The 26,374-nt window shown below is 37.6% G+C and overlaps 1 protein-coding gene across 1 annotated transcript; it reads right to left on the reverse strand.

Annotated features, from left to right (window-relative positions):
- Positions 1-21,085: 21,085 nt before the first annotated feature.
- LOC149945253 (uncharacterized) lies at positions 21,086-25,675 on the reverse strand. The gene has a single exon (XM_090176462.1). It carries the CDS (start codon positions 25,673-25,675, stop codon positions 21,086-21,088), a length of 4,590 nt encoding a protein of 1,529 aa, XP_090032588.1.
- Between the last annotated feature and the right edge of the window lie 699 nt (positions 25,676-26,374).

The following is a 26,374-nucleotide window of genomic DNA, read 5'->3' on the forward strand; positions in this document are numbered from 1 at the left end:
CTGGTTCGGTTGCAGTTGGTGTCTCCACCCTCTTCACAAGGTTAATGCTTTAGAAAGTTCCCAACGTTAAACATGCTTAAGATACTCGGAGAACGTTAATGTTTATGAAATTAGGAATTAATTAGATACTTTAAGGGACATGATACTAGCTTTAGAAACCGAAACTCCATCCAACGGAATAAAAGGGCCAACGCCTCTTATAAATTTGCCATATTTTAATATAATTGAGGGTGTTGTTCCTGACTATATGCCCGCTGTGTTATTAGGTGTTACTAAAACTCTAACAGGAAAATACTTCTCCCAAACTAGCAAGCCGTTTTACGTGGGATCACCTACATACATTTCTGTCATTGATGCTCGGCTTTTTAAAATTAAACCACCAATGGAAATTATTCGGAAGCCGCGGTCTTTGAAAGAACGGAATGGGTGGAAAGCCAACGAATGGCGAAATTGGTTGTTATTTTATGCATTTCCGTTTTTAAATGGTATTTTACCTAAAAAAATTTAAATAATTTTTTAATTTTAACTCAAGTGGTTTTTATTATGTTGAAAAGCTCAATCATGCCTAGTGAATTGATAAAAGGGTATATTCCCATTCGATCGAAATCTCGTTCGACCGAATTCAATATGTTTCCGAAATATAGCCCAAAAGGTGGATTCGGTTCATTGGGACCTTTGGTTTTGTTTTTTACTTCTGTCCCGAGATATAGGTATGAAAAAGTTATACCTAAACAAAATTGCTACAGGTGTACTAACGGTAAGGTTAGGTTAGGTTAGGTTAGGTTAGGTTAGGTTATTTATATAAGAAGTACACCTATTTAAAAAACGTCTCATAAAAACGAAATTTGATGTAATATAAAAAATAATATAATAATTTTACTTCTGCCCCGAGATATAGGTAAAAAATCGTTATACCTAAACAAAATTGCTACAGGTGTACTAACGGTAAGGTTAGGTTAGGTTAGGTTAGGTTAGTTTAGGTTAGGGTATTTATGTAAGAAGTAAACCTATTTAAAAAAAACGTCTCATAAAAACGAAATTTGATGTACTATAAAAAATAATAAAAACGTGCAAAATTGGGCTGTAAACCGCACAATTGGGGTATTTTCGATCGATTGGGACTCAATGTTAAATCGTTTTCGAACGAATCGGATTTCGGTCGAATGGGACCAAAGCGATAAAAGCTAACACACAAATTTTAAAATTAGTGTGTTACCAGAAGTGTTTTGGAAAACATTCTATGGTTGCGAATGTATATTTTTTGTTTCATCTACCACAAAGTGTTCGTTATTTTGGCCCGTTATTAAGAAATTAATAAAGACAAAAGATGTGCTTTCTTTCACAATATCATCAGTACTAGAAAAGTGTATTTTCATCAAAATTAGTAAATGCTTAAATTACGTGTGCCATATATCCAATTTGGTGGAAACAAAGGGTATCATGTAATTGGTTTGTTCATCTCTTTTTTGCTAAAGTTAAAGGGATCCCTCACTCGCAACAGGGGAAGGCATAGGGGTCACAAAAAAACTGGTTTTGAAGCACACTGCAAGTCTGGATTTTATGTTACCCCTATACCTCCCCCTGTTGTGAGTGATGAATCCCTTTAATGTATAATAAATAAAATATTCAAGTTGTGTTATTTTTTAAATTGTTAGCAGAAACTTAAAAAAAAATGTATCAGAACATATTTTTTGCTTTTATTTTTTTCAGTAAGACAGTTTTAAATTATTAAAATTTTCGTTAAATCTCGTGATATTGCAAATTTTTTCAACCTATTGAAGACTTCGTTTCAAATGGATGACAATCCGTCCAATATGGAATAATACCAGCAAATGTGGATATTTATTAATTTAACTGAAAATTAGTGGAATCCATTTCAGAGCTAATGGCGGCTAATGGTCTTAAAGGGAATGTGCCAATTGGAAGCTATTGATGTTTATTTGGGAGTATTTTTTTTCAATATGTGTTGGTTATATTTCAATTGGAAACTTCATTATTACCATTTGGATTCAATTGAGGTCTGATTAATCCCAATTACAAACTTCATTTCCGATTGGTATACAATTGGAGTCTAATATACTTTAAGTGGAACAACTAAGAACCACATTAAATCCAACTTCCAGGCTGTTGGACTCAATTGGGGGGCGAAAAGTACGAAATGGTTTCCATGAGAGTGTATTGGTCTCTATAACTCCAATTAAGGACCTTTTAATATTAAATTGGTTCCAATTGTGTCGCGCATTAACACCAGTTGGTTTCAATTGAGGTCGGATAGGTACCAATTATAAATTTAATCTCCAAGTGTTCCCTAATTGGCTTCTAACATATCCCAATTGGTGCAAATGAGGTGCACATTGGTCCCAATTTGAGTTGGTTTGGTTTCTAATGTTTTTTTTTAAGGGAGGTTACTGAAAGTAAACAATTTTTTACAAAACTAACTGATATTTACAAATATGATGTAAATCACACTCACTCCTCGTTAGAGACAAAAAGCTTTTTCCAAAAGGAAAATATCAAGGTCGTTTTAGACGGGTGTGAAGTAGAACTACTAATAAAACAAACAAAACAGCGTTAGACTAGAGTGTAGGGTAGAAATCAAAATTCTTACACCAAAACCGATAGTATGCTAACGAACATACCACATAAAACACGTTGGCCTCCACCCAAGAAAAACGTCACTGCTACTCCTCATTCAAAGTGGTTCTACCTGCCCGAAAAGTCCACCTTGCCTACAACCCGAAAACTGGGCCCCAGGCATCACCATCGAGCCCTTACGGTCGGTAACCCCTCCTGCAAACCCCACCACCATTCCATCCGAGAATACGCCTTCTAGCACGTGATGTGAGTTGGCTGGGTGCCCCCTTCCTTACACAAACAAACTCCATCCGCAATAAGATCTAAGCCCTACGGTCCTACATCGACACCCTTTAGCCATTTGCTAGCGCTCTAACTGACACCAAACTTGATAGCTCCTTTTCCTCTACGGAGCTCTTTTTATCTTCCCACGGTGTTTTCCGCAAGACAGAACCAAAAAGCGCGGAGGAGTCTGTCTCGCCATCAACAATGAATATAAATCCTCCCTGATGGATTTCAAAACCACAGTTCGTGTGTGTGTGTCTCTGCTGCGTGTATCGTCAGAGGAAGGTCTGATCTCCACTTCGCCTTCCCCCATGGATTTTTCGAAACAACGTCCAAGCCGACTTCCCAGCTATCTCTACATAGCTCAGCTCCTCGCTTATCTACACCAAGGACTCCGTTCAGGAGGCATGGGACAAAGAATTATATTTATTTTACATTTTAAGTGCCTAATGTTAATGGCTACATAAAAAAAGGCCAGGTTACAATAATTTTCCAACCTTTTTAAAAGAGAACTCCGCGACAAATCATGTAAAAACAAATTTTTTTAAAAATATATTTAAAACACACGGAGTTATAAAAACGGGTATAGCCCTGGAACGACGCCATAGCCCTGCGAAAACCTCGAGAAAGCAGGGATGGCTTAATAACCTGACTTAACAGGACTTACTCGGGGGAGACAATACAATAGAAATAAAGATACACAAAAATTCAAGTTTATACAGCAAAACATAATAAATATATAAAAAAAACAAAAAAATCATCATACTATATTGTAGAGATAAAATCCAAAATTTTTAACAGTAAAACCATTTAAAAGCATGACATTAATTTCCAATACCGACATACACGGCCCTCATAAATGAGTTATAAATATTGAGCATTTGATCAAGCATGATGTCAACACATTAAATACGGAACCCTCTCCCGAGTTTAAAAATGTTACAAAACACAATGTTCTTTTTACAAAAGAGCCCCCTAGCTGAAATCATAAACGCATGAAACGAGATCTCTCGATTCGGGAAATTTTGCTCTAAATACTTTCTAAACAATACAGTGTCATAAACCCGGGACTTGGAAAAATAATTATCTTTTAAAGACGCGGGAGTTTTCCAACACGTTCCGACGTCACATATATTATTACTCTAGAGGGATTAACCAGTATCATATCCGGCTTTACAATGGAATTTACACCCTGTTGATTAACTAGTTTAATGACTGGCTCCTGGTAAACCGTCCATTCCTTTACGCCAATAGATTTAACCACAAAATTCAGTAATCTATCCTGACGGGAGCAACGACTAGTGTGAGTAAGGGGACAACCTTGGGATATGGACTCTACTTTCTTACAGCCGAATCTACACAACCTTCCACAGTCCCTATTTGAAGGAGCCCCCCAACAAGGAAGTAGATTTAAACGGAGCTTCTACATTCTAATAAATCTATTTGAGTTCCGATGTGAAGCTAAACTACTCAACCAAAAATTATTTACTGAGGGATCCCCCTGCGGGAGTCCAGCACCATAAACAGTATGACTGAATTGCAACCTGTGGTGTTCCCTTATTGACCTAGCATTCGGCTGAACATCCCCCAACATAGTTCTCACCTGATTCGCTTGTTTGTTAGATATGTCGGAAATAGCTAACCCTCTAACCACAGATGATTTATTATTCTTAAAGGCTTCTAATCTATTTAAAAAATTCAAAGGCGTTCTCAACTTAAAAGAGAGGATCCCAAGCCCACCATCCCTAACTGAAGAATAGAAAAATTAATCTGGAGTATAATGCGGTAAATGAAATACTAGCTTGCAAAAATGCCGCACCTTCACGTCAAAGGACTTCAACGTGCCCATGGCAAACCGCCCCAAAGTTGGAATGTGGACGAATCTCGGAATCAGAAACACACGAAGAATGACCAATTTCTGATGAGGATTCAGCCTTGACATCCTTAATAGCCTTAATTTATCTTCCAGGGTTTGCAGTTGGACCTTTAATTTTCCATTATAATCAAACCCTACACCCAGGTAAATAAAGTTTTTTCCACTCTTGATCATGGGAATCTCCTGATTGCTCATCTTAAACACAGGATTGAGTACTGGTACCATTTTGCCAACTTTGCCATGCTTGCGTACGACCATCGAAATACATTTAGCCACGTTTACTCTTTAACTTCTACTTTTAAAAAAGGACGAAGCAATATCCAGTATTTTTCTCATAACGTACTCACCGATTTGGTTCAAAGTTGGGGGATTGTTAGACCTAGATGTAACATGAAACCCGTTAAAGGGAAACGTTACGCTGGGCTTCCGTTTTGCCATAGCAACCAAAAATGTCTATGTAAAATAACATGTGAAAATGACAAATTATAAGGGTAAAAAAAAAATAAAAAAAAAATAAAAAAAAAGTAAACCATTTTGGGTGAACTCGAGCTAATTTGAATAATTAGGTCGAAATTTTAGGTATAATATAAAATATTTGTAAAACTTATGCCGTGATAACTGCCATATATTTTCGCCGATAAATCTAGGCGCAACTCTTATACGAGACTCTCAACCTGTGGCATCACGAGCGCTAACCTCAACAGAACGCAGATATGCACAGATTGAAAAAGAATATTTAGCGATAGTTTTTGGATGTCAGCGTTTTCACCAATACTTAGGTGGCCGTGATAACGTCACTGTCGAGACGGACCATAAACCTCTGGAAACTATTTGGAAGAAGACTCTACTAACAGCGCCTAAACGTTTACAGTGCATGCTTTTAAAGTTACAGAACTACAATTTGGAGGTTCATTATAAGAAAGGCTCGCAAATGCACATCGCGGACTACCTGTCAAGAATCTCAGTGCAAAGTCCAGAGATAGGTCAAGAAGAACACCGCGATCTATCAGTTTACACAAAGTAAGCCATCTCGAGTGCACCATTTTCCCAGGTCGACGGTTTGCCAGCTCAAGAGTACAGGAACCAGTTAATATAGCTTGTCATATCTCATAAAGATATTTTTGATCCGTACTTAGTGCATTGACCACATTTCTCGGCACACCCTAATGTACATTCAGAATCTAGACGTCTGCTCTAAAGATCTCGCATTTAGGAAACTTGGGCACAGCCTAGATTGCCACGCTTCATACAGAACTTGCAAATCGAAGCTTCTATTCATAAGGACTATATCACCACATTACCCAGAAATACGCTATTTTCTAAAACAACTTTACACGATGAAATCAGCAAACCGACTTATTTGTGAACTCGAAACCTCCCTTAAGAATGGAGACTTGAGTCGCGTAGTTGAAATAGCAAAAATCGTAAAAGGTAATTGCCACGAGTTTCCGACCGAATTCAATGACATAAACTTGGATGAGGAAATAATTTTGGAGAAATATTCAAAAGCATTTAAAGTTATGAATGAACGTACTCTCGACACACCTATAAATTCTAGCGTTTCTTGTGAAAAGCTGTGTTTCAGAAGAAACGTAACGGACCTAAATAACGTTAAGAAACCATTTCCCGGAAGTTCTTGGGATGATTTAAACGCTTTTAGACTCCAAAATGGACTTTCTGGCAAACACATTTGCAATTACTGCGCTGGAAAGTTCAGAGAAAATATAATACCTCCGACGTGTATTCTGAATGTACTATTCGTAAAAAGACGTCCACCAGAAATTGCGTCATTGAATTCCTACGAAAGGATTCTAATCCAAAGAGCGACAGCTTTTCAAGTGGTAGAAAGAATGGGGACGATTGGGAAAAAGAATTTACCTCATCGACAGATGATTCAAAAAAGAAAGGAAGAACTTTTCATTTGCCTCTACCTCTCGAAGAAACGCTGGACAAGATACCAGATCCAGCAACGCCAATTAACTCCCATACGGAATAGTACGTAATGGTCCGAGGAGTACCAATCAAAGCCAAAACGGTTTGGGATAACTTGGTCAATGTTTCGATATTGTACAAGGTATTTGAATGGCTGAAAACAGAAAACCACATTTACGCGACCATCGTCTTACCCCAACACACCAAGCAGCTACTTAACAAAATTAATGAAGACGTCGAATTTCACTTTGAAACCATCATTCCGATTGAAGAACATATTGACGACGAGGAAGCTGAACTTCACAAACAAGCACTATTGACGCAAATTGAATATGATAAAGCTGAAGTTTATTACGAAGAATTCACCATTTATCCTATTCACAAAAAACGTTTCGGAGAAACCGATACTGCGTTGTATCAAATGTTGAAAGTCAACGACGCACCACTTGAGAATCGCTTGAAAGAATTGGATCTCATGTGTTTCCCCGATCTTTTTCCCTTTGGCCGTGGCGGTCAACACGAGCAACGCCAAGTACCACTGACGTCCGCAGAGTACATTAAATGCCGTCTTATGTCTCTTATTCGGAATTCCGACTAAATCAACAGTATCTTTTTTATTTATTAAACGACGCCAATATGCGGCAAATAAGCAGTGGAATATATCACAAAATGAATGTTTCCCGTTTTAAAGAACGTTTAACCGTTGCAAAATATCTCGAACTCTTATCTAAAGACGAACTTGAAAGTGATCTCACAACAATATTTTCCAATCTGCGAAACACAGAGCAATACTGGCGAAAGACCAGAAACGATCTAAACTGTATGACTCAACACTATGGACCAGCTACGTGGTTTCTTACTCTCAGCCCAGGGGAGTGGAACTGGCATGATCTCGGAGAATATTTAAGGAACGTAAACGGACCAGAAATGTCCAAACTACCAATCAGTGACCTCGTGGCTCTAGATCCAGTCTCGGCCGCTAGATTTATAGAGAACAAGTTCCGGGGAATGCTGGACTTTCTTCTTTCCAATGACGCCCCTCTCGGCAAAATATTGCACTATTTTGTGCGGAGAGAATATCAGAATCGCGGTCTAATCATTTCCACATGCTGCTTAGGGTAGAAGACGTTGCAAATTTTATTTCGAAATATGCCACGTGCAAACTGCCAGAAGAAACTGTAAGCCCGGAATTGACACGCAAAATCAATACCTATCAACGTCACAAGTGTAAACGAAACATAAGATTCGAAAAATTTGCCGTTTCGGATTTCCAAGACCAGAGACTAAACACCTAGTCTTAAGAGACGTTGTTGCGTCCCTAGCTGGTCGTAAGGCCCTTTGACCTAAAAGTAGGTTATACGACTTGACTCGTTCCAGTAATGAAACTTACACCAACGACTAAAACCCTACGATCGCGCTAGCGTGGGAAGGCAACATGGACTTACAGCTCATATGCGAATCAAGCGCCATGCTCACTCATTATTGTACAAAGTACACAACGAAAAGCGAAAAAGGAACCGCTTTGGATACCTTCCAAGAAATAAATTCCACAAAAAATCTCGCGCAGAGAATCTGGAACGTTGCTTTGCGCAGTTTGAACAATAGAGAGTGCGGAGCTTTAGAAGCCGCTGACACTTTGTTGGGATTGCCACTCTACATTACTGATCCTAACACGACTATTAAATGGCTCGACGTCAACATGGTACCAAGTCAAAAACTGAAAACGAAAAATTCCCTCCAGCAACTTTCGCCGCAATCGACTGATATATATTGCCCATCAGTAGTTGATACGCATTATCCAGGACGACCCGTCAAACTAAGTGACATGCATCTTTACGATTTCGTTAGATGGCATGACATTGTAAAACCAAAACCTGGAAAGAATTCTACGTATTACAAGTTGACTAACACTGATGGATATTTGAAAAAGCGTACCTGGCCATATTTGATAAATCACTATAAGTTCAATCCTAATCAAGATGCGGATAAATTTTTCTTTTCTCTTCTTTTGATGTTTAAGCCGTGGAAATACCCTTCGGAGTTGAAAGCCAATTTCGAAACTTACGCCGAAGCCTTTAACAAAGACAAAAGCGATCTCGAATAAGCAAACAAATACCACGAAAAATTAAAGGAAATTTTAACGTTGGTGGCCTAACAATTCACCGTTTCCTTCAGCTTCCAGTTGAACATGGACAAACTTCAAAATACGCGGAACTCTCTGATGATGCAGTCAAGGTCATTCGAAATGAACTTAAGAACGTAATCTTTCTTACTATGATTTCCAACGTCACGCTTTTGTACATTCACATGAGACTAAGCGAAGTATTCGAAACCAGAGATGTGGAGAACGGCGGGTTGGGTAAAAAGCACATTTTACTATTCGGTGATTTACTCCAGCTTCCCCCAGTTCTCGAGGCCTCGGCATTTATGCCTTTAACATCACCACTTTCTGAAAAATATTTCGGTGCACTGGGAAATATTAATCTTTGGCTTAAATTATTTCATTACGACGAGTTGACGATAAATGTGCGCCAAAAGAGCGACAAGTCGTTCGCCGAATTGTTGTCGAGAATTTGATCGGGAAATTTGATTCCCGACGACGAAACAACGCTTAAAAGTCGCCTCATCTCTTTTAAAGGAACACAATCGCAAAAACTTGAGAACGAATTGTCTGATTTCGTATCGTCTTTGCCAAAACACACTGTTTGCCTCTTACCAACGAGAAGGCAATGTGAAGCGCTAAATTCCACAATGCTCCGTAAATTTAAAGGCTCGGAAGTCAAATTAATTGTGAAAGATACACTCGACTGCGCGAAATCCATACAAAAGACTGTCAGTAAAGGCCTAACTCGCTTTGAAGATGATTGTTCTCGAACCGCAGGTTTGGAAAAACTTATCACGCTGAAAATTGGGTCCAAGGTGATGTTAAGAAGAAATATAGATATAAGTAAAGGGTTGGTCAATGGCGCGATCGGGGAACTCGTCTCTGTGTCAAGAACCGTTGATAAGCAGGAAATAGCGAAAATATAAAGGAAACTCAATTCCGGCGAAGAACCTGAAATAGAACAAACGAGTACGAAATTCAAGGTAATGGACAAAGCGTTCGTTTTTCGAAAACAGTTTCCCGTTACACCCGCGTATGGTATCACTATCCACAAGAGTCAAGGACTAAGTCTTGAGACTGCGGTTGTTGATATTGGAAACACAATATTTACCTGTGGTCAAGCGTACGTGGCACTTTCAAGAATCACTAGTTTGGAAGGATTGCCTTTAATAAACCTTGACCCAAAATCAATCAAGGCTCAGTCAAGTGCCGTGATCGAGTATAATAGACTACGGCAATTATATAAACCCAACCTTTGCGCGCTGCAGCCGTCCAAACGTCTAAAGAAAAAGTTACCGACAGAAATTGGGCGCCAATTAAAGCCAGTGACTCTGGACCATCAAATATTCCCGTCAACCAAATCCCACCTAGAGCGAAGTGAGTACCACATGATATTAAGAGGTTTATTAACAACCCCGGTGATAATATTTGCTACGTCAACTCGGTACTACAGTGTCGTTTCAAAAGTACAAGTTTAAAAATGACCTACAACACCATGGACCAAACAATCCACTTGGGACGCTTGCAGTATCGTATTCCAAAGACACAGGTCCGTTCGCGACTAAAGCAGTTAGAATTTTCACGGGTGAAACCTTCCAGAACGATACGCAACAAGACGCTGCTGAGTTCCTCGAGTGTCTAGCTAATATTTCAGATTCTTTATCAAGTAAAATCAAATACATTAAGACAACCAAAGTAACTTGCACTCATTGCGATTATAGCGACATACATTACGAAAAGTCTACTTTAGAACGAAGGGCGCTAGGTCAAACCAAATTACAAGAAACTACAACCATGGATAAAATTATTAATGCAAATTTTTCCAAAATAACATCGGACGTTTCATGCAGACAATGCTTAATTGAAAAAAAAAACGAGCAAACTTCACTACGGGAACCTAATGAACTTTTGGTGCTCCAACTTGGGTAATGGTATTCCGAAAAAGGTGTTACTCGAAAAATCACTAATTTAAAAATCACTGGAGTTCTAACATTTAAAATGACTGTCGGTGATTTTAATTATTCGGTTGCCGCTGCGTTTTTCCACCACGGTTTAAAAATGGAACAAGGACATTATATGAGAAAGAAAAAACCCTGGGTGCGAGTAAGCGACACTCGCATAGACTAGCAACCATGGTCACAGTATGGCAAAGATATATATATATGCTATTTTTAAGAAAAGATATTTAAAATAATTGAATAAATGTTTGATACTAAAACGACAACTCCATTTTTTTTAATAATCTATTATAATAACTTCACTTCAATTGTTATAAATAAAAAGACGTAAAATCCACCCAAAAACTATTCGGTTAAAAACTGCAAGATCCTTTAAACAAAAACGTCACGTCCTATATTACTCTAGGCCATAAAAGTAGTGAAATCAAATAACGGGCAAGATCTGTAATTATATTCCCATAAACGTCATAAACTGGACTTATTTATCGACAAGTGATGTGCACTGAAGTAATATGCTAGACCCCGCGCGTCCTAAGTGTTTTACTGAGTTAAAATCCTTTGAACAACCATTTATTAGCTTAGCTATAACGATTCTAATGATACAATATCAGTTAAATAATTTACCAAGTTAATTAAAGAAAAAGGTCAATATAAGATAAGACGTTTTCTTAAGAATGTATAAAGAATGAACAAATCATAAAATTTACAACATAGCGGACGAAAGGCAAGCATCAATATCAAGAATTAGTTCCTTAAAACGATGTAGATGGCAGCATTACCTAATCACGGGACCATTTCAACCTCCAGATTTAAGGTTTTCTTTCGTTCTCGCAAAATGAAAACAATCGTTAAAATTACTGAAACTGTCCGTACTAGTGGTACTCGAACATTTCTGTACATAATCGATAGGTGGCGGTGCGACTACTGAAACTGGCAAATTACTGAAAGCAGACAAGTTGTTGACTGCAGTGACGTAATTACTGCAGTCAACAACTTGTCTGCTTTATTTAATTATGGTTTTAAGGTAAAAGAGTAAATTTAAACAAAGTAGATAATATATTTCGATCTAAACAATATATTTGATACAATGCGATTCTAATATTAGCCATTCTCTTTGAAATGTTTTATGGTTGTACAAAGGATTTTAACTCAGTAAACCACTTATAGACGCACAAGGTCTAGCATATTACTTCAGAGCAAATCACTTGTCGATAAATAAGTCCAGTTTATGACGTTTATGGGAATATAATTACAGATCTTGCCCGTTATTTGATTTCACGACTTTTATGGCCTAGATTAATATAGGACGTGACGTTTTTGTTTAAAGGACCTTGCCATTTTTAACCAAATGGTTTTTGGGTGGATTTTCTTATTCAAACGCCGAGCTCTACGTAAGCCCTCCCCGATCCCCCTTTTTCCGTGGTACTCTTTTCCTAACGATAAAATAACTCAAAAACTCTCCTTTCTCTTGAAAGGGCCAACGTGACCTAGTACTTAAGTGAAGCGCAAGGACACCGGGTGATAGATCCAAAAATTACCTTCGTGGACACCACGTTTGACCGCCGAGAAAGTCCCCGACGAAAAGTTCTTTGAGTTTTATTATGAAGATATATATATTGTTTTAATTTAAGAATTATACGCGGTTTTGTTGGAAATTTGTTTAATCAAGTAACATCATGTTTAATTTCTTTAGGGTGATCATAAACTATTTTAATCATTTTGCGGGTTGATTGGTTTAATTAGATTTTTGTTATTCTGATGCGCTTTCACTTTATCTCTAATATTTATTCTGATGCAAGTGTTTTATGATAAATTTTTTCAACTATACAAGTTAGCGTAGTAGTATAAAAAGAAACTTCAACAAGAGAGATGCAATCTGATTTAATCATTGAGGAAGCTTAGACTTACCCGTCAATTAGGTTCATTATTTATATCTCTATTGTTTTCGGAGAAGAAACAAATACAGATTTACACGCGTGAGTAGACTTGACATCTTAATCAAATCAACAGTTCTATGAGTTGGAAATTGTCGTTTAAAATTTCCTGAAGAATTTATTTCACAGGAATTATAAACAGATTAGCTGCTGTATAAAAATCAGCGTGTCAAGATAACTTTAAATTTCTCGTTAATGAAATTGATTTTCCTAACTCAAAGTTATGTTTTAAACTAATTAATAATTTAGTCTATAAAATTAGTAAATAAAAACACGAATTATTGCGTAAGTTTAAAAAGACATTTTTATTACATAATTTAAGTTTTCATTTAATAAAATTTTTAATATATATAATCTGATAGCGTAATGATAGAACTATTTTAAACTGTTTTAAAAAAATAATTTAGTCACCTAAATATATTTTTAAATGAATTTTAAAAATATACAAAATAGGATATTTGTAGAAATGCCTATTCAAACTGCAGTAATTATAGAAAATTTATTTATTTAACAAATAATATCTTTTATAACATTTTAACAACATTTAAATCAATTATTAAAACAGAAACTGAAATAAAAGTAATCTAAAATATATAAATAAAATGCGTAGGTAAAACCAGGAAACTATAGAGGTATACACTTGGAATGTCCAAGGTTCCATTGGGACGGTGATACGAAAGCGCGTCGAGAAAAAGGCGGGGCTTAACTACGTCAAGTGTAAGACGTAACACAACATTTCAAATTCATTGGCTCGAGGTTTGATTCGAAAAGAATGCGTATATAGTCATAGTAACAAATATGCCCACGCAAAAAAGGCTTATAAAACAATGGTTTTAAAAACCTGAATTTGTTATCGTACTTAATATTTTGAAGTAATTATAATGTTCTTCGCGAAAGAAGTGTAGTGATACCTAATTTCAGGTATTTGTATGGTTATAAAAGAGATAATCAGGTAAGCTAATAATATAATAACCATGACTAGGCTTAATGACGAGTTTTCGTCGAATTAGGGTAGCGAGGCGCAAGAGTTTTTCTCGTGAGTTTTCCCGCTTCAAGACACGCCCATTTCTACGAGCTTCATCACGGCCGTAAAAATCTTTTATAGACATTCCAAGTGTATACCTATATAGTTTCCTGGTAAAACTCAATTAACCTGGCAATGCGCTCAACGAGTATCTCATAATTGTAGTGCTACATTAAAAACTGATTTAAAGTACAATTTTCCAAAGGAGGGCAAGCAGCACCATCTATGAAACGTAAAGCTGAAACATATGTAGCCAAACAAAATCAAATCCTATCATACCTGTTAGTTTGAAAGTGCAAATGACGCCCACTCAAGTGTTTAGCACCGAAAAGTTCTGGCAGCATTCCCTCGGCTTGAGACTGTCATGAATTTAAAAATTTAGTCCATCGCTATCTTTTACACGAGCCGATATGAACAAAATGTCACTATTTCTTTTCTGTATATTTCCAACTGAAATCAAAGTTACTCTGGTCTAGTTTTCTCAACACTTTGAAACAGTTTCTTCACTCAATTTGGCTGTCAACTTGTGATGATCAATAAGGCCTTTATCGGGCCAATGAGCACAATAGCTGGTTTCTTTACTAAGGCCTATAAACAGTGGCGTAGCTGATGGTTCGCAGGGCCCGTGGTGCGGGGGGGGGCCTCAAGCTTCGGGGGGGGGGGCTAACCATAAAAAAATTAAAAAGGGGGGCCTCATAGATATTTTTGCGGGGGGGGGGGCTCTGAGTTCTCAGCTACGCCACTGCTCAGATCCTCTATTTACTCTTTCTGCGTTCTTAATAGAACGCTCTCTATACACAGAAAAAAAAGGTGTTTAGTTACTAAACACTTTTTTAAACACCAAAATGCAGCATAATATTTATCATGTTTATAATGATCATGTTTAGGCGATAGTGGTGTTCAGCTTTGGAACATCATGCGTTTAGAAATTAAACGTGTTATTTGCTTCTCATATTTGTCGTTTAGATAAAATACGTTTAGAGGTTAAACATATTAGATGCTTTTGGCGCTTACAATGAAAACACGTCTAAAGATTTTTAAGATTAGTTTCTAAACATGTTCAAAGGTTCGGATGTTGTGGTTTAAAACATGTGCTAATTTGCCGTATACGCCACTCTTTGAGTAGCCGTATATTTGAGTGGTTTTATGTTATCTAAAATAACATTAATATTAATTGGCTACGACTTAATGAAACCTACTGCCTATACTGTTGATTTCATTTCTTTAACTGCCTGATTATATTTTAGCGGTATTAATTTAAATTATATTTGCGTTAATACGGCCTTAAATCACATCAAAAGTAGGGTTATTTTATTAACTTTTAGTAGATCATGTTCAATTATGGTTTTATATACATTAGTGTTATTTAATTAGTCTTAATTACCAATAACTTAAAATTATGAGATGATATAGGATACCAGTCCATATTTTAGTTAACACTTTTAATATAACGGTGATTAACGAATATTATTTTTTTTAGAAAAATAGAAAACGAAATATATAGACACCGCGAAATATACATTAAACTCGTAACGCAATATACACTTATTAAACATCAGTGATTAGCATTATGTTTAAAAACCACGAAGTTTAATTTATAAACATGACCTCTTACAAGCTGTTCCGGTTTGGAACACTACCGGAAAGATCTTGGAAGATTGTTTGAGAAACTCGTTTATGTGTTTAAGGAAACAACACCAACTCTTACCCAAGTTTAGCTTTCAAACATGTTTAGATGTTAAAAACCTAAACACCTTTTTTTTCTGTGTAGACGTTGAATACTACATCTATATCCCATTGCTGTTTTTAGCAACGTGAAGAATCTGTTTTAAAATGTGTTTGGAGAGCTCACCCTTTGAACAATTGGTCCTCCCCTTGAAGTTCCTGGATAAGAGGCATTGTATCAATAAGTGAAGCATTTGTTGAAGGTATTACTAAAGTTGGAGCATAGACAAAATACATACATAGACTGGAAGGCTCTATGGAGCAGAAAGTTTTATTTAGTCTTACTGGCCGTCTTGTTTCCGAGGCGTGAATTTTCTGAAACAAGACGTTGCGTTTTCTAGGTTGCGCGTGAAACGCGGATCACCCGTGTGTGTACTGTAGAATCCAAGGTACAACTGTAGATGGTAGTGCCTGTATTAATTGTTAGATTTATTTATAACTACAATGTGTCATGATTAAATTAAGAAGTTTAAACTTATGAATTAGTTTCTGGTAAGTGTGAAAATGGGAAAGAAGCCTTCGACTCGAAGTACACATTATTGCGCTTATAAATCATGTAAAAATGCCAAGGCTAAACAAATTGGAGTTGGGTTTTTCAAGTTACCTTTCTTTAATATTTTTTTCGGCTGCTCTGAAATCCAAGTGAATTTCTTTCAGGTGTATTATCTGGATTACAAATAGTGGTCGTTCCGATCTAATTGACAAGGAAATAGAGGAACTATACAATTATTACGTATGCGCTGCTCATTTTGAAAGAAAAGAATTTACGAACGATGAGAAAAATAGACTAAATTGGAATGCAATTCCAAATCCAATACAAGAATCAGAATCATTAAAATCAAATAGTTTGTCTTTAAGCCCCAAGAGGAGTTCCAATGATAGCAATGCAAGATCTCCCGTAAAAAGACCAAGAAGAAACAGTAATGGTATAGTTGGGTTTTTACTTATATTTTAAAATTGTGACTTCATGTTTTTTGTTAAGGAGAACCCAAAGGCAGAGTTCTATTTACACCACCCCCTACGCAGTTGACCTCAAAAACATTACGTAACCAATCAAGCATTGATATAAATTCACCAACAAATAAACTAGGTAAGTAAAATAATGTTTAGTTTTTAGTTTTTATGTTTTAAAATGAGTTTTCTCTCTATAGAGCCCATCAAACAACATGTTGTGGACAAATTTATACGAAATGCTCAAGATTCTAGGGTGAACTCAATTCGAGTCAACATAAAGGAAACTGGTGTGTAAAAAATGTTACATTAATATATTTAAATATATAGTTTTAATTATCCTTTGTTCATTTAGAATTAACCAAATCTAACATACCTATGTCTCAACCCAATGTTACATCTGAGTTGTTGATAAAAAATATTATCCGGGGCTTCATAAAACATTATTTTATTGAAAGTAATTTAACCTCTACATTGAATTGTTTTATGAGTGAGGACCCAGTGAGTAACTTTTTTCTAAAATAGAAAAATGGATTGAAATTTAAAGATTTTTGTTTCACACTAAACTAGCAATACGAATGTTGGTTGGATATTTTAAATTTGGAAACAAGTATTGATGTATCTCTCCATAAAGTAATTAAGTATTACATCGATGAACATCCTTCTTTGGCTAAGGCTTTCAATCCCCCTGCTGTTGAAAGTAGCATAGGTAATAAAAAAATAAAATAATGTTTCAAACCAGCATTTATAGTCTTTTTTTTCTTGGTAATTGTAGATATCACACCGGAGGTAGAAAAAGACCACGTGGGCTGTTTTACTAAAAAAAGTAAAAACTTTGATACTCCGAGAAAGAAACAACTTAAGCTAAAACTTAGAACTAAAAGTGTTCAATTAACTAGGTCTCTAAAAGTTATATCCACACTGAGACGAAAGCGGTGTTTCACTCGTCAAGCACGAATCAATGAAATAGTATCATTGGCCAGGGAATTTCTCACTCCAGAGCAATTGATGTTTTTCAATAACCAATTAAAATTTTCGAAAAGTAGTGCATATGCAAGAAGGTGGGCCAACGAAGAGAAACGAATGGCACTTGCAATATACTATAAGAGCCCAAGCGCTTATAGATTTCTCAGCAAAGTATTTGCGTTTCCTACACCAAGAATTCTTAGACAGTGGTTATCTGATATGAAAGTTAATCCAGGTTTTTGTGATATTGTTTTTGATGCTTTGGCTCAAAAGGTGAAAAAAATGAGCATGAGAGATAGAAACTGCACATTACTATTAGACGGAATGAGCATACGTTCCGCATTATCGTACAACTCTGGCAAAGACAAAATTCATGGTTTTGTCGAATCTGGCGATTCATCAGATAGAATACTTGCTGATGAAGCTGAAGTATTTATGGCTCAAGGAATTTTCAAGCCCTGGAAACAGGTTCTAGGTTTCACCTTCGCCAGGGGAACTACCAGTGCGCAGTTACTCAACAAATTAGTTTTGGAATGCATTTCAAAACTGCAATCAATTGGACTACGAGTTAGGATGGTAATTTGTGATCAAGCTCCTACTAATAGAAGTCTTCAATAAACTGAAAATTTCCATTCATCGACCGTTTTTCTACCACAATCACCAAAAAATATTTTGTATGTACGACCCTCCACATCTATTAAAAAGTTTGCGGAATAACTTCAAGAAATACGAAATGGAAATACATGGAAAACCAGTGAGATTTCACCATATAGACAAGTTTTTCAAGCTTGATCAATCACGACCCATTCGACTTGCACCGAAATTAAAAAGTAGACATATTTTTCCCTCAAGTTTTTCAAAAATGAAAGTGAAAGACGCTGCGCAACTATTCTCATTTTCAGTGTCAACTGCCATGTCTGCTTACATTTCATTCGGTAAAGCATTTTCTCTATTGATGTTGAACACATGGCTAAGACTGCTCTAATAGATTAATTACTTATTTCCATTTAGGAATCCTAGATGCTGAAGCTGCTTACACAGCGGAGTTTATCCTTCAAGTGGACCAACTTTTTGACTCTGTGAATTGTAACAAGTATCGATCAACAAAACCTCTTAGGTCAATGCTGACAAAATCCTCCGGCCACCTAAAAATCCTAAATGAAGTTGCTGAAATGCTTTCGAGCATAAAGTTTGATTTACCAAACAAGAAAATCAAAATACACTGCGTCGATGGTTGGCAACTGTCAATAGCTGCCATTACAGGACTTTGGAAAGATTTGAATTCTGAGGGGGCAAACTTCATTTTCACCAGACGACTTTCGCAAGACTCCTTAGAAAACCTATTCAGCGAGGTGCGTCAAAAAGGTGGAAATAGGTGCAACCCAAGTGCTCAACAATTTAAAGACACTTTTAAACTAATTCTAGTGAACTCTTTACTCTGTGCTAGCAATGGACAAAATTGTGAGGATGATTTGAATGACACGCTATTAAGTATGAAAGATTTGACTACGGGTGTTATGGTTGAAAAGACTAATGAAAGTCCTACTTCTGCAAGAACAACTGAAAATAATGATGAAAACACTGCACAAAACATCCCATCAGCGACTTTGGTAACAAATCCTAAAAAGCCTCGAGTAAGCGGATTAGTTGAAGTGGATTCAATTAAAGTTTCAAATGAATTTGGAACTGTTTCAGATTTAAACGGGCTTTCTTATGTGGTTGGAAGTGTAATGCGCAAAGTTAGGGACCAGCACAATTGTGAAAAAGAGTTATGCAAATTTATAACCCAGGCAGAAAGCTTAGAAGAACATACTCAAGTTTTCACGCATTTAAAAGCATTTTCAACTAAGAAAGGAGATTTTGGCGGGCTGATTTCACCCACTAAATTAGTTTTAGATTTTATGACTGATATAGAAAAGTTATTCTTGAAAGAATTTTTCCCTATTATGCATAAAAACCAAGTGCTCGCTAGATTGTTAAATCATGCCAAAAACATTAACAATACGCAAATATGCGATGGTTTTAAAAAAAACTCGTTAGAAATTATTTACGGATACGAATTTACTATGCAGCAAAATATATGAACGAAAAAATGGCAGAAGAGAAAGAAAAGAAGAGAAATAAGAAGAAAAATGATTTTAGTAGTAAAATTAAGAAGGACAACACATTTTTAAAACTAATGAAACTTCAACATAAAAGTTGCTAGCTTTGTATAACATTATTTATACCTACCAATAAACCTTTTTAGAACATGTGATTTTTGAAATTACTTAATGATTGAAATTAGTTTTAGTATTAAATAATTTTAGTATTTTTTTCATCGGAAAACTTGACTGACACACTAAGAAAAGCCTTTTCTTGTTAGCCCTCCTTAATTGGTTCCGAAATTATATAGTACTTAGTGGTCAGCTTGTTCATTTCACGCCTCGAAAACAAGACGTCGCGTACGAAAACTGTTAACAACCTTCATTGATAGCCTTCCAGTCTATGTATGTATTTTGTCTATGAGTTGGAGCTACTTTGTCTTCTAGATACCGAACGTTATAGGATTTGTAAAGTAAAATTTTCATATTAAAAATATAAATAAACTTATGAAACATTATTAAATATAATCTGAAATACTACGATTCACTAAATATGGATGGCACACCGAAAATCACTAAATCCGCAGTTTACATTTCATGCAATTCTTGTAGGCAATCAGAAAATTCACTTAACCAAAACACAGAGAAGGCGTTAAACTGAATTGTTCGATGGCAGAGCTGTGCTCAAAAGTGGCTAGACGTGAAAGGGAATCCCTCTGAATAACCCGAATAAATTCTCACTAGGAAATGACTTAACAAAGCTTATATTAGCAAATATAGAAGTTTTTACTGCCACTTGAAAAAATTAGTAGCGTCGTTCACACTTCACCTTGATATCGATTCAAAACGTTTCGAAGGACTTGTGTGAACCAGACTAAATTGTTTTAAACCTATTCAAACCGTTTTCCACCGCTTACGTGTGAATGCAGCTAGTATGAAAATTCCAGCCAGTCATTCTTATTAAGACTATAGCTTCGATTCTCAACAGTAAAAATCAGAAGGTTAATAATTTTACAGTACGAATAAGGTCGTTCGCGTTCAGTTGTGTGTAGAAGAAAAGCTAGAGGTACTACCACATGTGCTTCGAAAGTTTTTGACGCACCGTTTTATTAGATACGTCTCCATTCGAGCGGCCACTCTCAATCCAGGGTAAAATAACTTCTTATGCCTTAGGTTATTTTACTTGACTTTGGTTCGAACGTGTTAGAAAGTAAAACTCTGGGTAAGTTAAAGATAGTTTAATGAAAAATTACATTGAGAAAATAAGCGCCGAACTTGTCTTTAGTTCTTACTACTCTCACGAGTTTCCCGTTAGCTTCTGGTTTCTATATTTTTAACTCTCCCCTTTCCTTTCTTTTTGACCGTTGCTGCTAAAATCACGTGATACAGAAATTCCTTGGTCTATTGTTGGCCTCGACTCTCTCTTTCTAGGCCCGGGGCAATCCTCCGCATGGGTTTTCTTGGAAAGGAAAGGAGAGTCCATTTCTTCACGTTTGTCCCTTCTAACTGCGACAAAAAAGTCCCCAAAAACAAGTTCGGCTAAAAACAATATTTATACAAAATAAACCCTTAAAGGGATACTAACACTTTTACGAAATCATTTAAATTTGTAGAATTTGTGAATTCCCACAAATTCCCCCCCATGAACGATAGTTCATAACGTTGGTTCTTGCTAGTGGGAATTGTTTATGTCTAGTTCCAATGGGTGCAACAAGTTGATTGATCTTCTAATTAACTTCTTGGTGTGTAACTTTAATGAACAAGAGCGCACTTTTGAATCGCGACCCTCGAAAACTTCTTCTACTCGTGCCATTTGCCATTGTTGTCTTGGAAGGTTTGAGTCGTTGACTAGCACGATATCTCCTGGCTTTATTGAACCGCGTTTTGAAAGGTCTACTTTATGCGCGGAACTTAATAGTAAAAGGTAATCGCGTTTCCAGCGGTTCCAAAATTTGTTTAGGAGAGTTTCCTTGTATCTCCATCTTTTCGCGGCTTCCTTACTCGATATCGCGTTCGTGGGGTCGAAGTTTGAATCTGGTGGTAGGGATGTCAATCTACGTCCTACTAGGAAATGAGCGGGAGTCAGACAACAAGGCTCGCTGGCTTCGCTATAGAGATATGTCAACGGCCTTGAGTTTACTACGGCCTCGACTTCCGTAACTACCGTCCTCATTTCGTCAAAATTTAGCAACGCTTTTCCGAGCGTTTTCTTTAGCGCGGTCTTGGTCGTTTTCACTTGTCTTTCGTAAAAGCCACCCCACCAGGGTGACCTTTCGGCTATGAACTTCCAAACTATGCCCGTTTTTCCGAAAAATGCGTAGACTTCCGATTTCTTGATGTTTTTCCAAATTGCGATTAAATCGCGATCGGCCTTCTTAAAACTCAAGGCATTGTCCGAGTATATAACTTTTACTAATCCTCTTCTCGAAGTAAATCTTCTTAAGGCTAAGAGAAAGGTTGTGGTCGACATTTCCGTCACTAACTCCAAATGAATGGCTCTCGTAACGCCACACGTGAATAGGCAAATGTAAGACTTATACGGGGTTTCCCCCTTTATGAACAGAGGGCCGGCAAAATCCACCCCCGTTACTTCAAAACTTGCCGCTGATGTTATTCTATCCATGGGTAGAGGGGCAGTTTCTTCCTTCAAGGCCTTCGTATTCCAAGCCTTGCACTGTAGGCAAAGGGAGAGTCTTTTCTTTACTCCTTGCCTCCCTTGCAGGATCCAAAAGGTATCTCTTACTTGCGCTAGGGTGTTGGCCAACCCTTGATGGTATACTTTTATATGAGATTCGTCTATTACAAGATCTGTCAATCTGTGTTTCTTCGGTAGAATGATAGGATGTTTTTCCCCAAACGATAGCCGCGATTGATGTAAACGACCTCCTACTTTTAAGATTCCGGAATCATCCAAAAACGGATTTAATTGTTTAATATCCGAATCGTTCTCTAAGCTTCTTTGTTTTCTCAGTTCTTCTATTTCCTTGAAAAAAACGTCGTTCTGAGCTTCTTTTATAAAATAGTCTTTCGATAATTTTAGCTCTTCGGCAGTCAAAGGTGTCTTGATTTTGTCGTCTTTGCGGTTTCTCCAGTTAACGATTGACCGTCTGATCCAGGCGTAGACTCTTACTGGGAACTGCAAAGTGCTATAGGCTTCCAATTTCAATAATCTTTCCTTCGATTCTTCCGTTGCCAAGTTTACCGCTAGGTGAGAGCAATCTACGTAATTCTTTCTTAATTGGGCGTTGTAGTTAATTTGCTCTTCCGGTTTTAGGTTTTCTGACCGTTTTTCTGGCCATTCTTCTCTCTTTTTCGTTAACCACTTTGGGCCCTTCCACCAAACTTCGTTATTCTCTAAGTCTCGTACCTTTTCTCCACGAGTGAGAAGGTCGGCCGGATTGTCTTTTCCCTTGCAGTAAGTCCACGAATCCGGTTCGGTTAAAGCTTGTATGTCTTCGACTCTATGGGCAACCATTGGTTTCCATTTTCTAGAGATTCCGTGGATCCACTTGATTACCGTTTGAGAATCTGACCAAAATTGTACCTTCTCCTTTGGTACCTTAAAGTTTCGATTTACTCTCTCAGTCAGTTTGGCTCCTACTAATGCTGCCATTAACTCTAATACTGGTACGGATAGCTTTTTTATAGGTGCAACTCTGGTCTTGGATGTAATAAGCAAGGTGCTTATTTTTCCTTCTTTCGAAGTAACTCTGGCGTAGACAGCTGAACCGTACGCGGCTTCGCTCGCGTCACAAAAGCAATGTAACTCCTTCTCTTCGATTTCTCCTTCTGCCAAATTTGAAAGACAGTGTCTTGGCGTTGAGATTAGAGTTAGATCTGGTAGTTCCGCTAGCCAACTTCTTAACGCTTTTTCTATTTCCTTGGGTAATTGCTGGTCCCATCCTTTTCTTTGCAACCATAATTCTTGGAACATGATCTTGACTCTAATTGAAAACGGAGACAATAGACCGAGGGGGTCGAATATTCTAGCTGCCGACCTCAGCAAGCTTCTTTTTGTGTTTTCAAATTCCGGAATACTTTTTATTAGTGAATCAACTTGGAAATTAAAAGTATCTTCCTTGTCGTTCCAAACAACGCCTAATACTCGTTGACTTTTTGTACCGCTTTTCAGAATTACCTTATCAGTACTGGGTTCGGGCTCCCATCCAGTTTCTCGAATTTTTTCTCTGACAAATTTCGAACTCGTTCTCCACTTTCTTAGTTTCATTGAGGCCTTTTCCATGATTTCTTTCGCTTCTACGGCAATTTGGAAAGCTAATGTCTCGTCATCCGCTCCACTCGTTAAATCGTCTACAAACATGTCGTTGCTAAGAACTTGACACGTTTCGTGAAACTTTTCCTCAAACCCTTTTACGTGAAACTTGATCGTCGCCGCTAGGTGGAAAGGGCTCGACGTCACTCCGAACATGACTCTGGTCATTCTGTACGTGATCGGTTTTACGCTTGGTTGTGGAATGAAAGGATTTGAATTCCAAAGAAAACGAGTGGCATCCCTGTCTTCCGGCGCTACTGTGATTTGCAGAAAAGCTTGCTCAATGTCTGCCGTTAAAGCGACTTTTTTCATTAGAAATTTTAGTAGAATTTCGAAAAGGTCTGGAATTAAATTGGGGCCTGGCAATAAAACCTCGTTCAAGGACAAGGATTTTCCTTCGTGCGACGAAGCGTCGAACACTACTCTTAGTTTGGTAGTTTCTCTTTCTGGGTTAAGTACCGGTTGGTGTGGAATGTAATACACCGGCTCCTTGTTCTCTCGATCGCCTTCCGCTACCCTTTCTATAATTCCTCTTTTTTCATAATCTTCGATCACGGTTTTGTACTTGTCGAAAAGATCGTCATCTTTGCGAAATCTTTTGCAAAGTCCTTCTAATCGCCTTTTAGCCATGTTTATATTACTTCCTAGTTTTGTTTTTTCTTCCGTCCATGGCAATTTGACTTGATAACGGCCATCTTCTAAATTTACGCTGTTTTCAAATAATTTTATGGCTTCCTTTTCGTTCTCGTTCATGGTCTTTTCTTTGGTCTCGACAATTCCAAGAGATTCTATCTCCCAAAACGCCTTTAAGCTTTCTCCTATCACGTCATCTTGCGAGTTTTCCATGATTAAGTTAATCGAGCTCGCGGGCTCCTCCGCATCTATCGTCATGAGTAGGCAGGAGGCCGAGCTGGGACCTTGCACTACCCAGCCAAAAAGGCTTTCCATCGCTACTAAGGAATCGCTTAATCTTTTGGTTCTTGTGGTTAATATTTTCCAATAATAATCGGAACCGATTAAAAGTCCGAGTTCCGCCTCGGTTGGGTACCTTTCTTTTACGTCTTCCGCTAAGTTCATCTTATTTTCTTTAAAATATTCCATTATTTCTTTACTTGGAACTTGGATATTTGCGGCGCTGATTTCCGGCGTCTCTACAGCTTCTATCTCTATTGACTGTTCGTCGTGGATGCTCTTTACGCTTAGTCGTACTCTTCTAGTAAGGGCTGAGGTGGATTTAGTCGCCCCGAAAGGGAAATAATTGAAGGTCATCTCCCCTATTACGGGCAGCGCTAGTTTCTCGGACAGGTCTTTTCTTATAAACGTCCGTTGGCTTCCCCCGTCGATCAAACACCTCGCGACGGAGTTTTTATCTCTTCCTTTCAAGAGTACCGTAGCGGTTTGCAGTAGAATCCGGCCCGGGGGGCTCGCCCGATTGGGGTTTTCGCTCTGTACAACTGTGTTGTTCGCGGAATCTTCGATTCCCTCCTCGCCCCTTTTATTTTCCTCTCTTTCTCTAGTTTCACACATTGCCGTGTGGTGGCGTCTCTGGCAGTATTTGCACGTTATTTTCGAGTTGCATCTTCTAGACATGTGGTCCTCTTTCAGGCATCGAAAACATCTTCTCTTTTTCTTAAGGATTTCTAACTTATCCACTATCTTAGATTTGCAATTTTCGGCGCTGTGAGGCGCTTCGCAAAAAGTACAGCTTATCTCTACTACGTTACTTAGCATAGCGCTTGATGAAAATGGCTTTTTTCTTTGGTTATTTGACTCTCTATAATTATTTCTTTCTGGTGGTTTGTTTTGATAATCTTTTGAGCGCTCTCTACTACAACCTTGTTCACTTCTATCATTTAATTTCGTAAACGCTTGGGCTCTCTCTTGACTCTCTACTTCCTTCCTTATAAATTCCAATAAATCGTGAACCTTCAGTTGACTCGTCTTGTCTAATTTTCGGCTGTACTCTAGAGCTAAATCGTACGGTATCATCTTAGTAATGATGTGATGCAGGAAACCTCCCTCTGTCGTTTTTCCCAACGATTCTAAGCTTCTAACCTCCACTATACACAGATCGTAGAACGCGCGCAAAGCCGCTAAATCTCCCTTTCGACGAACTGGGTTCAAGCCTATTATATTGTTCATATGGGCGTTTCGATAAGATCATCGCTTCCGAATCTTTCCTTTAATATCGTGATTGCCTTATCGTAATTCGTCTCTGTTAAGGCTAATCCGTCTACCTTTGTCAATGTGCAATTTTGATGAATTGAAACTTCGTATTGATTCCAAAAATTCTGCCATTTACTGGGGTTGCCGTTATACTTTTCTAAGTTTATCCGAGGTAGTTTCACAGTCAGCTGTGGCGTGGGTCCTGCTTGGTTTAAAGGAATTGACTGTAATGGCGTGACTGGTCGCGTATTCTGGTTGGAATTCGGCGTAGAAACTCCTCGAGTCGTGATGGCTTCTAAGGCACTTTCCGCTTCATCTCGGCAGTCGTTGATGTTGTCCTCGTACGTTTGGACGCTGACTAGTTCTTCGTCCAAATCGGCTACGGGCGTTAACTCTTCTATTTTTTCGTCAACACCTTTTAATTCCGCCTCTCTGGTTGCTAGATGCTGGAGATTTTTTTCAACGGCTCTTTTCACAACAACTGTCTTTTGAAGATCTTCTTTCAGCTTATTTATGTATCGG

The sequence above is a fragment of the Leiobunum rupestre genome, chromosome 5 (genome assembly GCF_980474605.1).
Source record: "Leiobunum rupestre chromosome 5, qqLeiRupe1.1.hap1, whole genome shotgun sequence".
NCBI lineage: Eukaryota > Metazoa > Arthropoda > Arachnida > Opiliones > Sclerosomatidae > Leiobunum > Leiobunum rupestre.

What these genes read in the sequence shown, in the direction of transcription:
- LOC149945253 (XM_090176462.1), bottom strand. Translation starts at nt 25,675, where the DNA reads ATGATACCGTACGATTTAGCTCTAGAGTACAGCCGAAAATTAGACAAG.